At 35.1% G+C, this 17,160-nt stretch overlaps 1 protein-coding gene and 1 pseudogene across 3 annotated transcripts; one reads left to right on the top strand and one right to left on the bottom strand.

Moving 5' to 3' along the window:
* The first annotated feature begins 4,236 nt into the window (after positions 1-4,236).
* LOC143616774 (ras-related protein RABA2a-like) lies at positions 4,237-9,637 on the top strand (annotated as a pseudogene). Its single transcript, XR_013150720.1, has 4 exons — positions 4,237-4,444; positions 4,524-4,668; positions 8,674-8,821; positions 9,092-9,637. The product of XR_013150720.1 is annotated as a ras-related protein RABA2a-like (transcript).
* Positions 9,638-12,744: 3,107 nt separating this feature from the next.
* Positions 12,745-16,430, bottom strand: LOC143616772 (uncharacterized). 2 transcript variants are annotated; one of them, XR_013150719.1, is made up of 4 exons: positions 16,146-16,430; positions 15,910-16,050; positions 13,802-14,226; positions 12,745-13,122 (listed from the first exon to the last, which is right to left on the bottom strand). XR_013150719.1 is itself a non-coding variant. In XM_077089507.1 (3 exons), exons 1-3 carry the CDS (start codon positions 16,409-16,411, stop codon positions 13,959-13,961), a joined length of 675 nt encoding a protein of 224 aa, XP_076945622.1. In that variant the 5' UTR covers positions 16,412-16,430; the 3' UTR covers positions 13,490-13,958. The 2 variants fall into 2 exon arrangements, 1 of the variants encoding a protein (XP_076945622.1); XM_077089507.1 differs by lacking the exon at positions 12,745-13,122 and having other exon boundaries at positions 13,490-14,226.
* Positions 16,431-17,160: the final 730 nt, after the last annotated feature.

The following is a 17,160-nucleotide window of genomic DNA, read 5'->3' on the forward strand; positions in this document are numbered from 1 at the left end:
GTGAAGGTGGATGGAATCGACGGGAGAAGAGGTTGAAGGAGTCTGGCTCGCGTAATTGTGATTTTAGTTTAGGATGGTTATTGAAGATGGACGCTCCAGACACTCGCGTACCTATTGTACGATAAACGATTTTCGTATTCCATCTTATACCATATATATATATATATATATATATGTGTGTGTGTGTGTGTGTGTGTGTGTGTGGTAAGGATCATAAGAGAACCTTTTGTAAATTGAGAACTTTGAGAACTACTATTTGACCACTAAAAACACTTTTAAAAAAAATATTTAAAAAAATCATAAAACAAAAAATAATAAAAATTTTAAAAAAGTAAAAAAACCAAAATTCTTATATTTCATTCCGGTTTCATTAAAAAAAATAAATAAAAATAAAAAAAATAAAAAAAACATTTCTATTATACACATATGTATAATTTTATATAATATATAGTTACGTAATATACACATATGTACAGTATTATTTATCTTAAATTATACATATGTTACAAAAAGACATGTAAATGTACATATATATATATTATACATATGTGTACATAATTCAGCAAAACCGAGTTTTTTTTATGAAACCAGGATGATAAAATAAGATTTTTGGTTTTTTTACTTTTTTGATTTTTGCTTTTTTTTTATTTTTTTATTTTTGGGTTTTTTGTGGTCTAAAGTGGTTCTCATAGTTCTCAATTTCAAAAAAGTTCTCTCATGATCCTGATCATATATATATATATATATATATATATGTATGTATATATATATGTATGTATGTATGTATGTATGTATGTATGTATGTATGTACGTATGTATGTATGTACGTACGTATGTATGTATGTATGTATGTATGTATGTATGTAATATATATATACACACACGTTAATAAAACGAACTTTATTTTATTAAAATCCGAACATCATTATTGACATTTTCTCGTCGTTAATCGTTTTTACAAATTTCTTATATTTCTTATACTTATTAGGTTGGGGTGTGACAGAAGATTTATAAAATGTAGACGACCCTCTACCTTTGTACTTCAGATTTGATGGCTATGACGACGAGGACGGTTGTCGTGAGCCAGAAGAACTTCTAATAAGTACGACAGCACCCTCTTTCAAGTGGGATATATGTTGGGTGATTATAATAAAACACCCATCGTTGAAATGTTCAATCAGTTGGGTGCGGAATCGTGACCATACCGAAATGCTACCAGCGGCGGATTACAATTTGATGGGCTAATTGTATTTGAGGAGATTAAAATTTGTGTCAGATAGTTGGTGTAAATGCTATTTTGCAATGTAATATTTGTATTAAATATTAATAAATTCATAATTCAAGTTTCTATAATATCGTCTCATCTTCGATATCGTTCAATGTTATTAATATATATATATATTGTATACTAATATAAAATTATATTATAATAATAGAAATAATAATGATAAAAAAAGAAAAGACTAACAAAATATATATTCACATTGTATGGTAATATAAAATTATATAATACTAATAATGATAATAATAAGAATAAGCTAATAGAAATATTGGTGGTGGTGGTGATAATGATGTTGATGGTGTTGTTAATGATGATGACGACGACGACGACGACGACGATGATGATGATGATGATGATGATGATGATAATGGCGATGATCATTATGATGATGATGATGATGATGATGGATGATAATGTTGGATGATAATGGTGATGATGATAGTGTTGGATGATGATGATGATGATGATGATGTTGTTGGATGGTAATGGTGATGTTAATGATGATGATGATGATGTTGGATGATAATGGTGATGATGATGTTGTTGGATGGTAATGGTGTTAATGATGATAATGTTGGATGATAATGGTGATGATGATGATGATGGATGTTGGATGATGATGATGATAATGATGATGATGATGATGTTGGATGATAATGGTAATGTTGATGTTGTTGGATGGTAATTGTGTTGAAACTAATTGAGGGACTAATTGTATTTGATGAGATAAAATTGTAACTACTACTATTTTTCATTTATTATATTAATATCTATTACCGCCACGTTAAAAAATGTAACAACTCGTAATTGAGGGACGAACTGCCATGTTAAACTCTAACTTCATTTTTCTGTTATCTTTATTTATTACTATATCTTTGAATTATATTCATATTACACCCCCCCTAAACTTAAGTTTTAACCCATTGTGTAATGAACTTCAGGGAACTTATTGCAAATCTGCTTAAATATTATATCTTCAAACCTATACCCATATCCATAACCCTTATTTGACCCAAACCATTAACCCGTTTGTTTTTCTTGCACCTATGCCTAAAACATCCTATACCAACGAACTGATTAAAGAATTATGATTAACAACGATTGGGTTTACATTATTAACAGAATGTAACGTATATAATAATAGTAGGGGCCTTTTCATGTAATATCACATATAAAAACAGGCTCATAAAAAAGTTAAAAAACCAAAGCGTTTAGGCCTTACCCGGACGTATAACATCATTTACCGTCACGTAAGAACCTTCACGTGACATATAATATAACAATATCACATATAAAAAAGGCTCATAACAAATTAAAAAACCACAACGTTTAGGCCTTACCGTGACGTATAACATCTTTGACCGTCACTTAACGACCTTTACGTGACGTATAACACACAAACCCTTATTTCCGTCGTTTCGTTCTCTACGTGATTCATTTCAAAAAACATAAACAAACACACCTACACTCCATATATGTACGAGAGAACGATCTCGGGCATCAACGGTCATCTCAATAAACAACGACCACACCCCGGCACACTCTTATCAGGTACGTAATCGTTTAGGTTAGTTAATCAGGTTATTTTAAGTTTAGTTAATCGGGTTAAGGTTTGGGAAATCGTAAACGTCAATCGGTTAGTTAGTCGGGTTATTTTAACGTTTAGTTAGAGTGGTAGGAGATTGGGAAGAATGTCGGTACTTGGCCAGCCAGGTTTCGGCGATGTGTAGAAGATGATACAATCCGCCACGTTGAAATCTATACATGGCGGATTGATTTTTTTTGGTTAATTAAATTAAATCATATTTAATTAATATATACAGATGGAGAACTTCAAGGAAGAGATTGAACACCAGGAGCAGCAGGCACGGTGGAGGCGGCAGACACAGCGGTCGCCAAAACCTATTGTGGGGGATGAAGTGTTAGTGGGTAACCCACACACGTAGTTTGTTGTCACGAGACTCAAGCACGACCGGTTCCCGCAGCTCTGGCTTATGATGCCTCGGCCGAATATCATCTTAAGCCATACTTTTATTGATCGGGTTGGTGAGACCAATAAGATGTTACAATATGTCGGGGAGGACACGCCGTGAAAGAGGATGTTTACAATGAACTACCCCACACACCGGGAGCTTACGCTAGAGGTTTACTCTACATTCCGTTTCAGGTATTTACTTTTTATCTATTTTGTCAAACTTTGTTTACCGACAACAGATTACTTAAATATATTAAAAAGTTGTTAATTTTATTTCAGGCCACGGGGGGCGGGGAGGCCAGAGTTGCATATGAGAGTTCTGGACCCAGAGGGTCGTGCATGGGAGGTTTTCTTCAAGATGTTTGGGGTCGGGCGATACTTTTTAATGGAGGAGTTCGCTATGGCAATCGGCTTTTACACCGAGCAGGAGGTCCGGCAGCCGATCTACACCACCAGCATCCACGAGGGCCCGGACGATTATTTGCGCATTTGGTGGCGCACGATTGGGAGTGCGCCTTTCGGTCATAGTACCCAAGAAAAAGCCTCTGGCATCATTAACCTGTTGTACATGTATGTTAAGTTACGTTACTTTACGTTACGTTACATTATATTATGTTGCGTTACATTATATTACATTGTTTTATATTACATTACTTTACATTATATTATATAACGTTACATTATATTATATTACGTTATATTATATTTTGTTGTGCATGTCTTACACAGGCTGATAGCCTCATCGGTACAGGGTCGGATTTAGGGTGTTGACCACTGCTGCCTCCGAGACTTGTTTTATTTGCGGTGCCTCCTGACGGGGATCCAATGCAACCTCGCTCGCGCCATCGCCGACTACATCTCCACATACCCTGCACAAGCAATCGTGAGGACCGTTGCTTGGTGACTGGAAGCACAGCTAGCTACTTTTACGATCCCGATAGTTTCCCCGCGTGAGCTCAGCCATGCTAGTACCCAAGGCATGCATATTGTTCGGCGGTTTGAGGATGCCGACAGGAGGAGAATATACCATCTCGTTATGAACTTGAACTCTCAGCCTTACAACCCAATGCCACTAGTCGAGCCTTCACCATTGGGTGCACCGGAGGTGCACGTCGAGGAGAACCACATCGAGCCAACGGGGGAGCAGGACGGAGGGGAGGGAGGGGAGGATGCAGCGGAGCATTCAGGTAACTTTTATAAATCGTTTACATTTATTTGTTTCGTCTAAATATTAACGTTTAATTATCGTTTTAATGTCAGCCACAGGTGCCACAGCATGTCCCGCGCACCTATCTCGTTGTGCGTTTAGATTATGCCACCGATGCCTGCTTACGGAGAGTAGAGGACGTGGTGCTATTGATGCAACGTTATATCGATTGGATGATGGAGTGGGAGGCCAGCCGACAACATGGTGAGGATTACGCATTACCTCCGCCTCGTTTTGACCACGAGGCTAGCACATCGAGGGTCGGAGCCAGCACCGACGAGGACGACGACACAATATTGTAGATATTTATTTACATTACTTTGGTGTTTTCTATGAAACATTACTATTTTGTATGTACATTAGTTTGGTATTTTGTATAAGATGATATTATGCTTTTTAATATTGTAAAGTTATAATGATTAAAATCCAACTAAAAAATAAAGAAAAACATGATCATAGAATTAGTTTTAACAATATAAATTAACTAATGAAATAAAAAAAACGATTACGAAAATTAAGTTATAAGAATTAAGTAATTATAGTCAGATACACCACAATGATGTGACCGACGGCCAAAGACAACGAACAAACAAACAACGCAACCTCTGCCGCAGTGAAACCCCTACTACTGACACCAAACACATACGATGCCTTAACTGATACAAACATAGTGAAAATACCGAACAAACTGTTGTGATTCCAAAGTACGGTCCTCTTGATTAATATACACCTGTCGGAATAACAATACACAATCACCTCAGTGATTAATACAATCTGAAAAATCATTATGAAGATTAAGAAAACCAAACCAAAACAAAAGCCGACGGTTTGGATTCGGTTTTGCGTGTAACTAAAACACAAAAAATCAAACCGAAATGAAGTTTTAGATTTTCATTTTATACTTCGAATTTTATGTTATTTATATTTTTTTAAATGAATAACCATGACCTCATATTCTACACTAAACCACCTTATCACCTCTAACAAAGTGAGAATTACGTTATTTTTAAAAAAAATTAATGTAATATAAGTCAAATATTTTAGCTAAAAAATATAAAAATCTTACAATAATTAACAACAACAAAAAAAACAAAAATTAAATAATTAAAAGACATATATTTTAGCTAATATAATATAAAACTCTTATAATAATTAACACCAACCAACAAAATCAAAAATTAAATAATTAAAATATATAAAAAGACAAAAAAAATTAATTTTTTTAAGATGGCGGCTTCAATGCGTCACGTAGTAAACTCTACGTGACGGTTTGTATGGTTTTCGAACCACACAGCTGACGTTGTGGTTAGAAAAGCTCTTTATATATGAAAAAGATCATCATTTAAAATTAGTTTTATCTTTTAAACGTCCTTTTCTCTTTATCAACTAACATTGAAAGTAAACAAGAATGCAGGTTTATGTGATTCAAAATTTAATTTTTAATGAACACTGCCACACTGGTCTATCTTATTTAAATAAACTATATTATACATAAAATTAACACTTAAAACAATTTGATGAACAAACATAAATCATAGCTGTATATTGGAAAAATAAATATAAATCTAAAGTTAATTCAATCAATCAATCAATCAATCATGCTCAGTAAAATCTCACCGACAGCAAAGCTATAAGTAGGGTCTGGGGAGGGTGGGATGTAGGCACACCGTACCTCTATCCAAAGGAATAAAGAGGTGGCTTCCAGAGAGACCCTCGGCTCTAAGAACATGCGTATGAAGCAAAATAAAGGAAAATAAAGCAAAATAAAGGAAATCAAATTTTAACAGTTATATAAAAACTACTACTAATTATAATAATATTAATATTAATATTAATATTATTATATAATATTAATAATAAGATCACAGTTTAACAGCTATATAAAAGCTAATAATAATAATAATAATAATAATATATGCAAGGGAAATACCATTATGGTATGTGGACTAAATAAGTTAAGTCTAAGCCCTAAGGTATTCAATTCTCTCTAAAAATCCTTAACTTTAATTCTACTTCTCCACGAATTCCTATCCTCAACCATGTCCTCGGAGAGGTTTAGGTCTATCAAATCATGCCTAATCCTCTCATCCCAAGTCAATTTCGGTCGTCCTCTACCCCTCCTCCCCTCTATAGTAATGTTTTCTACGGATCTAACAGGTTTCGTCGTCTGTCTTCTCTTTACATGTCCAAACCATCTCAATCTCCACTCTCTTATCTTGTCTGCTATTTTCGCCACCCCTAATATTTCGGTCGTCCTCTACCCCTCCTCCCCTCTATAGTAATGTTCGCCACCCCTAAAGTTAATTCAAGATTTACGAATTACAATTTGGGTATTTTTGAGAGATTACAGATCAACAAACAAATCTTTAACTTATCCCAAAAGTGTATTAATTACAATATGGTTTATGTTTGAGATAGTAAAGAACAATGATATGTTAATTAGATGACTTACCTTATGATGTGTGATCCATTTTCAAAGCAATTCGTGTTGATAACGTGTTTTGAAACCAACCTAATATCAAAGCAATAAGAGACATATAGGGAGAGAGAGATTTTATTAATAATGTAGAATACAATGAGATACAACAGAATAAAATATAAAAAGAATTCAAATCTATTTTAAGATTGATAATCATAATAATAGTTATTTATAACATTTATCAATTTATTGAACAGCGGTTGTATTATAAGACCAGGACAATCAAACAAGAAGCAAGACAATAACTCAAAAGAAAATTAGAAAGAAAAGTTTACAAAATTACACTTTTTTACCCATTCTAAGTTAAGATGTTTCCCGGTTTTTTACCCATAGAAAGATGTTCTGTCTTTGCAATTGAGATTGTTTTATTGTTAAATGAAAACACTCTTTTATTTCTTGCCTTTCAGTTTTGACTAAATAGTGATTACTTGGCAACTAATCAATGGGGTAAGGACATGGTTGTAAAAATCGCTCCTAGGCGTCGAGTACTTAACGAGTAATCCCGCCTAGGCCGAGTTCTAGGTGAGCCATCCCTGAGTACTCTCTGACTAAGGCCGAGTACTCATTGACTAAGGTCTTCTAACTACTCATTCAACCGTATAGCGATTTTTACAACCTTGGGTAAGGACTAACTAATTGGAGCCTAAGCGAGAATTTTACAACCATGCTTTTTCGAAACCAATATTATGTTGTGGACTGCAAAAAATGTTAACAAAGTTGTAAACACTACTTTGTTGATTTAAGAGAAAAAAATATGAGATTCTTAAAACTACATATACAAGTGTATGAGAAAGTTAACATACTAACAAAAAAACATGTTAACTATGTGAAGCAAATAGTATAATTATATATACAAATAGTATAATTACATAATGTTGTATATATACATACAACTAACATGTTAATTTAATTTGTATTTTATCTAAGAAGATGCTTGGGTGAACTTTTACATTTTGCTTATTTGATTTTAAAAAAAAATTGTATTTAATAAAATTTATCCAAAAGCTTTAAAATGAAATTTTATAAAAACCAAAAAAACAAGTTTGAAAAGTACATTTAAACATTCATAAAGCCCTAGAAGTAACGATTCTCTTAAAATTGGTTGGTTATTCAATGAGACACAAATATCTAAAAGAATGCGTTGGGAGTGAATTTATTTATGTTAGTGCGATTTTGGACCCTTGAAAAATATTCATTAGAGCATTCTCAACCCGTTCTCCATCCCTATTTCTATAATTATACTAAAAAACACTATGTTTCTCTTTTCTGTTTAATTAAATAATATTTTTTATACCTTAATCATTACAGTTTTCTCTCTTATGTACTCACAACCAATCCAACAAATATTAAAAAATAAAAATGTTTCTCCAAATGTTTCCTCAAATTTACAGAAAATCACTACATTTCTCTCTCCACCCTATAATATACACTCACAATCACTCACAACCTCACCCCATAATTTACAAACTTCCCTCACATAATTATAGGGAATGGGATGAGAATGCTCTTACATAGGTCATAAGTCCAAAGAGGGTATATTGGTGAGAAATAAGTGTTTAATAATAAATTTATTTACAATATATATATATAAATAATATATCGTAACGTGGCATGTATGTATGTATTCGTAACCAGCACCAATTCAATTCGACGGGGCCGACTTTTAGTTTTAGAGTGAAGAATAAATAATAATAATAATAATAATAATAATAATAATAATAATAATGGGTCGTCGGGTACGATTACTTGTTCAAAGTGGTATTGATCGGAGATTCTGGAGCGGGCAAATCCAACCTTCTTTCTCGATTCACAAGAAATGAGTTCTGTTTGGAGTCAAAATCCACCATCGGCGTTGAATTCGTCACTCGCACTCTTCAAGTAATCTCTCCCTCTCTCTCTTTGTTGATTATTATTACTATTACTATTACTATTTCATTAGACTTGTTGATTTATTGGTAAAATTGTCAATTATTTCAGAACCCCTTTTTTATACTGCCCCCGAAATTTAGGCTGAATGAACCAATCTAACCATTAAATTAACAACACAAGCAGGAGATAATAATAATAATAATAATAATAATAATAATAATAATAATAATAATAATAATAAGTTTGTTTTGTCATAATGAATCTGAATGTGATTTTTAGATAGAGGGAAAGACAGTGAAGGCTCAAATATGGGACACAGCCGGTCAAGAGCGATACCGGGCCATAACCATACTGGGGCGCCCTTCTCGTATACGACGTCACAAAACCCACAACTTTTGAAAACGTCAAGCGGTGGCTTAAGGGACCATGCAGACTCAAACATTGTGATCATGCTTATTGGAAACAAAACCGACCTTAAACATTTGCTGAAACCGAGGGTCTTTCGTTTATTGAAACATCGGCTTTAGAAGCGCTTAACGTGGAGAAGGCTTTTCAGACGATTCTTGGTGAGATTTATAAGATTGTTAGCAAGAAAGCGCTTGCAGCGGTTAATTCAGCAGCTAGTATTAAACAAGAAGAGACATTAGTGGTTGGAGCTCAAGAAGGGAATACTAAAAACAATTGTTGTTCTTCGTTCTAGCTGTTTGTTATATAGATGTTTTTGTTTTGACTTGAATTTTGTTGGATTTGATTTCTGGTGTGGTACGCTTCGTAGCGTTTTTAGATGAAAGATTTAATTCCTCTAAACGTTTTATACATTATGTATTAAAAACCTAAATAATTTACTCTGTTTGGAGGACTTTTTATTCTTTTTTAAATATCTATCAATCAATCATACCCAATGGAATCCAACCAATAGCAAAGCTACAAGTAGGGTCTGGGGATGGTGAGATGTATGCACACCGTAACCCTATTCAATGGGATAGAGATGTGGCTTCCAGAGAGACCCCCAGCTCTACAAGACATTTTTATTTGTATGAGAGGATATAAGAGGATATCAAAGTTCTACAGTAATATAATTAATAATAGCATATAATAAAAATAATAATACAAATATTAAATAGATAAAAATATATAATATATGAAAAGAATATACATAATGATGTGTGATTAAAAAAATAAGGCAAAAAGAAGCCCCTAAGTTAGTCTTTTCTCCCTAGAAATCCTTAACTTTAATTATGTGTCTTCAAGAATTCATATCCTCAACCATGTCCTCAGAAAGATTTGTGTCTAGCAAATCATGTCTAATCCTCTCATCCCAAGTAAATTTAGGTCGGCCTCCACCCCTCCTCCCATGTATGGTAATGTTTTCTACGTATCTAACAGGATTCGTCGTCTGTCTTCTTTTCACATGTCCAAACCATCTCAAATCTTCACTCTCTTATCTTGTCGAATATATTAGCTACCCCTAATCTTTCCCGAAACACATCGTTTCTTATTCGGTCTAACCTTGTATGCCCATACATCCCGCGTAGCATTCTCATCTCTGCTACCTCCATCTTCCGCACTTGTACCTTTTTGATGGCCCAACAATTTGTTCCATATATCATTGCAGGTCTAACTGGTACCCTATAAAATTTTCCCTTTAGTTTAGTTGGGAATCTCTTGTCGCACAATATACATGTGGCTGCTCTCCATCTACACCATCCTACCTGAACTCGATGGGTCACATCACTGTCTAATTCCCCATCGCTCTGAACAAATGATCATAGATACTTGAACTTCGTTACCAGCGTAACCACTTGTCTTTCAATGGTGATCTGGACGTCCTCATTGTCATTTATCCCCCTAAAATCACAGTGTAGGTACTCCGTCTTAGAGCGACTAAACCTTTTATCTCTAAGGTTGTCCGCCCCTCCTCAACCCTCATGTTTAGATCTTGCTTTCTCTCAGCAACTAGCACAATATCATCTGCGAACATCATGCACCACGGGAGTGCCTCCTGAATCGACTTTGACAACTCATCCAAGACTACTGCAAAAAGAAATGGACTTAATGCTGACCTCTGGTGAAGGCCTACTTTCACGGGAAAGAAATCAGTATCCCCCACGAGTGCACGGACACTTGTTGCACTCCTGGTATAGATTCCATAATTATCTATATATATTTCCTTGGGACCCCTCTACCCTCCAGGCACTCCCAAAGCACTTGGTGTGGCACATTGTCGTACGCCTTTTCTAGGTAAACAGACACCATGTAAAGGTCACGCTTCTTCTCCATATACTTTTCCCTTAATCTTCTTATAATGTGTATTGCCTCTGTGGTGGAACGCCCCGACAAGCCAAATTGGTCCACCGTAACCTGAGTTTCCTGTCTAAGTCTAACCTCATCACTCTTTCCCATAGCTTCATAGTATGGCTTAGTAGTTTGATTCCTCGGTATTTACCACAGCATTGGGCGTCTCCTTTGTACTTATAGATAGAGACTACGACGATGTTCCTCCACTGGCCTGGCATCTTACCACATCATTGAGGACAGTATTGAACAAAGCAGTTAACCACATGACTCCTTCTCCCAGACAGTTCCACATCTCGATGGGTATGTTGTCTGGGCCAACCGCCTTAGCCCTTCCCGTCCTCCTAAGTGTCGTTTGCACCTCTTCCCGTGTGTTGCGTCGGCATTAGCAGTTATTCGGTTGTTGTCGTTGAAAGGTTGTGTTGTCATATTCTTCTTGGTAAACTCTCCCATTGTTAAAAATGTTGTGGAAGTAGGTTTGCCATCTTAGCTTGATGTCCTGCTCCTTAATCAGTACATGCCCATATGTATCCTTTACAAACTTCACAGGCCCTAGATCTTGCCTTCTACGCTCCCTGGCTTTGGCAATCTTAAACATATCATGTTTCCCTTCTTTTGTTTCTAAATGTTCATACATCCGTTTATAGGCCTTGTTCTTTGCTTCCGACACTGCCTTCTTAGCCTCTCTCTTGGCCGTTTTGTAGACAAAGTAGGTTCAATGAGTTAAAAAAATAAAATAACCCATAGCCCAATATACGTAATTCGGATTTCTTGGTTAATTTGAGTTTTCAAAAACAAAAAATCACGAAATTAAAACCAATTACCCAATTCTGTTTTGAATTTGAAACCAAGGGGGTGTTTGTTTTTTCACAAAAGATCTTCCTGACTTCTTTTGTCTGCTCCGCGCAGACATTGAGGTTAGCATATTGTTTGTTTTTCGGAAAACAATTCATTAAAAAAGTTTGCGCTCCCTCTTCCTCACGCAGACATGGATCACCTATTTCTCAAATCTTCTAGCATCTTTCATACCATCAGGTCTTTCATAATATCTTTTCTCTCAAAACCCTAACCATCATATTATCTTCTCTTTCACACGTCTCCGCTCCATTGATCCTCTCCACCGTTGGCAACTCTCCACCTCTCTCCACCCGTCAGAGACCCTCCACCCTCTCCACCTCGTCGACCCTCTACAACCCTCCACCACTAGGCATGTTTCCAGTTGATTATCTTTGTACTTTTGTGCTTGGTTTTGTAACTTTGTTAATGAGAGATTGATCTAGTTTTTTTTTGGTTTTGTTAATGGTAGATTGATTGTGTTGTTCTTTGGTTTTGATAATGTTAGATTGATATGGTTTTTAGGAGTAGGCAGGCAGATGTTAAAAACAAACACTCTTCTTAGCACAGACTGCGATGTTAAAAACAAACACTCTTCTTAGTACAGACTGCAGACCTTTGGTCCACCTATTCTTCTCCAAAGGTTTGCAATGTGGTCCACATTCTACAGCCATTTTACCTCTTAAAAAACAAACAGCACCCAAATATAATTCTGTTTGGTTTTTAACAGCTTCGTTTCGGTACACTTTTTAGATTAACTGGTTTAAAACCGAATATTGAACACCCCAATGTTGAAAGGATTACAAGTCTTGTATATAAGATATGTAACGTTTTGTATCACAACTTGAAGACTAACATCAACACCATAACGGAAACACTTTAAATAAAGATCGTCGATATCTATACGTAACGATGATGCACCGCTCACGTCTGTGCCATGCATGGACATATTTAGTATCACACGAGTTAATTTAGTAGGTCCTAGATGCTCTCTTTTAAAACAGGTTTCTGAACCTCATGTCAATGTTTTGAATGCAGGATTCATGTTTCATTTTTTTATTATATTACGAGTTCATGACCCATCTTGTGTTGAAGATAATGTTTAATTCTGGGTCCATGTTGCAGAAAGCTGTTTGCTGGTGTAGGTGTTCAAATCATTGTTTTGTCCAGAAATTTTAAACCTGGCAAAACAGACGGGTATGGGTCAAAACAAGTCATTTTAAAAGGTGATAGTTTTGGTACATGTCAAAATAGGTTTGGATCAAAATGGGCACAGGTCAGAGCGACCAATTTAAAAACTTTACTTATAACTATTCAATTATGCCCTTTTATTATTATTTTCACATCGCTTGTTAAATATGATCAACATCATTTATGTTTGTATCTTGTAGAAGATGAGTCAGTTTGTTACTTATAATAAAACAAATATAACCAATCAAATCTATATATATGAAACAAAATGTAATAAGTTATTTCAAAGTTAAATTGACAACTGTAATAAATTCGTTTGAACTGCAAAAATATGAGTTGATCTATAAAAAGAATGTCACATTCGCAGCTTTGGGAGTAAAGTGACAATTTTTTTAAATGACCCGTTTTGACCTCTACCCATTTTGCCAAAATCCATCCTGACCCGAACCAAAATAATCTTTTTTATAACCAGTCCTAACCCAAACCCATTCTGGCCTGTTTTGCCAGATCTTATAACGAGTGATCTGCTTTATCAACCATTATACTTATTTTTTTGGTTGTAAATCAAAAGCTCATAAAATCATATTAACCAAATAATTCACTTATGACTTTGTATATATTGTGACAACGTGTATATAGTAATAAAACATCATGAGTCAGAATAAAAACCTTGACTTCTTGACATTGAAGCAGTCTGTAAGTTTAACCAAATCGCAACGACCATGAACTATTCTGTGAACGTTTGTAGCTGCCATCGATCCCAATAAATTCGGAATCTACAGCAACAATTCTTACGTCCCGTTTGAAGCAACTGTTTCCTGAATTTTCAGTTATGTTTCAGAGGCCAATTTGAAAGTTCAAAAGAATTTCTTGAAGTTTTAGATGCAGATTCTTGTGCATATGAGAAATTTATAAGGCCGTAACCAGATTCGGAGGTAGAGGTAGACGAGGGATGATCAGTTTTGGAAATGTTGGTACATGTGTGCTTTCCGAGGTAAGTGATGTCAAATGTTGACGGGTCTTCGCTGGATCTTTGAACTTGTTTGGTTGCACAACAACCGTGTGTGTTACGGTATGTGCATCTGTAATACTCTCTGCAAATTTATAAATAAGGATTGGATAAATGCAGGAGATATGTAGTAACAGAAAGGTGGACAAATTGCATGAAAAGATAACCAACTTTCATCAAAATTTTGATTCTTTAACCTTGATAACAACTAATACAGGTGTGAACAAAATTGAAACAACCGAACCGTAATCGGAATAACCGATGTAACCAACTCAAAACAACCGAGCCTGGTAAACGACGCATTGCGGATGTACAAATGATCCAAGCCGCTCGTGTGCTGATCAAGATTTGTTCGTTAAAAGTTAAAACCCAGATGGGCATAAACGAGCTCGAGCCTCAAAATTAGCTTATTTAATAAACGAGCCCGAACCCGAGCTTTAGCCGGCTCGCAAGCCTAAACGAGACTATTATTTATATAAGTTTTATTTAATATAATAAATAACTTTGTAATAAGTATTATTATGTATAACATTATAAAAATAATAATAAAATAATATATATTATGTAAATTAAAAAATATACCAAAAATAAGTGCAAGTAAAATAATTAATAAATAACAAGTCAAGCAGGCGCCAAAATTAGGCTTGAAAAACAACTCATAAGCCGAGCTAGAGCGTTAGAAATACAGTTCAAAACGAGCCAAACTCGAGCTCTAGATTGAAAAACTACTCCGAGCTCGGCTTGGCTCAGTTCGTTTACACCCCTAGCAGTTTGGTTTTATATATTTTCAAAAACTGATTTTTTGATTCGATTTCTCTATCACCAAAAACCCAAAAAAATCGAACCAAACCGAACGTGTAACCCAAAATTTTAAGGTCTAAAAGTGATGATGATGATGATGATGATGTCTAAAAGTGTAACGATCAAATTATCATTAACTAAAAAGAATATTAAGCCCCAAACTTTGTGGCCCAACTTCACTGTTTCGGCCATTTCTTTTTTTCCCAAAATTTTCAAGCCCAAATGGTAAAACAAAAAGAAGCCAAAACCAAGTCGAACTCATTGTGAAAACCGAAAATAACCGAACAGTTTTCAAATACCCAGAAAACAAATTTTCGTTTTAAGCCCAAAACTGACCCATGCACACCCCTAACAACTAACAATGTTCTCATCATCATGTCGAAAAGAAAGTCAACATGGATATAGAACACGCCATAGTTTTGACCAGCAGTGATTACATTAAGTTAAAAATTTGTTAAAAGGTTTTATGGATAATTAGCAGGGGGTGTTCTTAAACCGTTGAAACCGACCAAACTGAAGCAAATCGGCTGGGTCAGCCGCTTTGAGATTTATATGGTTTGATCATGGTTTGAAAAACCAGCTTTAACGGTTCGGTTCATGATTTGCACTTGGAACTTGCCGATAACCTTTATTAATTTTTTATTTCTTCATTTCTGGAATATGCAGGTGTATAACTTTGAGAAACCATCTTTATCATTTTAAAAATTAAATACAAGCCAACAATTTTGAATAAAAAAAGGTTCTAATTGCCAAACCGAACCGAGGCGGTTTGGTTTCCATTTACCGAAATAGTGATTAGCAGTTAGCTGTTTAGCCAAGAGTTTTCATCAATACCGGCTGAACCGACCGTGACCCATGAACACCCATGGTTCTTAGCGAAAATTTGAAAGTTCTAAGGGTTTTTTTTCTGAGCAAAAAAAAAGACGGTAAACGAATAAAGTAACAGGAGCAGGGGTTAAAGAGAAACCTGTGATATTTGGCATTCAGGATTTCTTTTTGACCATATTTCCTCCACATATAACCATCATTCGGGGGCACTTCAAGCCCGATCTCCAGGTGCACTTTCACTTGCTCTTTCCACTTAACCATGCTACTACTGCAACTCTTTCTGCATACCAACAACCCATTCATTTTTCAGAGAAAATAGTAAGCTTGACTCGTTTGAGATAAAACTTAACCCAAACTGATTAGTAAGTAACTTACTTCTTTCTAGAGGCATCTTTTTTATTAGAATCCTTGGTATCAGAATCATCATTATACGGCCTGGAACTCAACGATTGCTGGTATTCATATTCTGACACTCTGATTCCCGTTCCACCATGTCGTGACACAGCCTCGTCATCAGAGTCGGTTTCATTGGAAGAGGCTGGCAAATTCAGATCAATCTCAAGCTTCCTGCATTGTTCTGCGCCTTTGGTTAAGTTGCTGCTATACATACACACGTGATTGCCTGATGAATTCAGACTCATTTGCAAATCTGACCCCCAAACACAAATAATAACATTATGAATATGCTATATAAAACTAACTATTTATAGAAACTTGTACACTGTCTATATGATATCATTAAGATTCTTTTAATTTGCATGAAGATTGTAATATAGTATAAAAGCCCATGAACTGTTCAGTGTTTCCCCAATTAGAGTGGTTTGAGTAATTAGAGCATTTATTTATATTCAGTTACAGGCATAGCAAAGAGATCATTACTAAATTAAAAAAAGAAAATCATACATATTCTAAATAGAAAAATTAGAAATTCAAAAAACCTTATTAATCAGTCAGTTACAGGCAGCAGAAGGGAAGATGTCACCTACTATGATCAGATCGGTTGAATCTGAGCAGAAGAAGACAAGTGCTGTTCAACGAGAGATAGAAAGATGGTGAATTGGCGGCCGGAAGGAATACTAACAGATCCGGTGCGGTTGAGGCAATGCAAACAGCTTTCCTTTCATTTATATGTTTGACTTTGAATAACCCCCCACTTGACAATCAAATCAAATCAAATCAAATCAAATCAAATCAAATATATATGCATGTGCCAAGGGTTGCTTAATTACATATTAATGGGGTGTTTGGCCTAGCTTTTTTTAGCAAACTTTATAGCTTTTTTTATAAAATAAGCTTAGTTTGGTGTTTGGTTTAGCTTTTTTAGCTTAGGCTTATAAGTTTATATAAGCTAATTTGAAAAAGCTTATTTGAAGATGATTTTTTAGCTTAT

This window comes from Bidens hawaiensis, unplaced genomic scaffold (genome assembly GCF_021521415.1).
Source record: "Bidens hawaiensis isolate Kalapana, Puna unplaced genomic scaffold, B.hawaiensis_p1.1 tig00049710_1, whole genome shotgun sequence".
Taxonomy (NCBI): Eukaryota; Viridiplantae; Streptophyta; class Magnoliopsida; order Asterales; family Asteraceae; genus Bidens; species Bidens hawaiensis.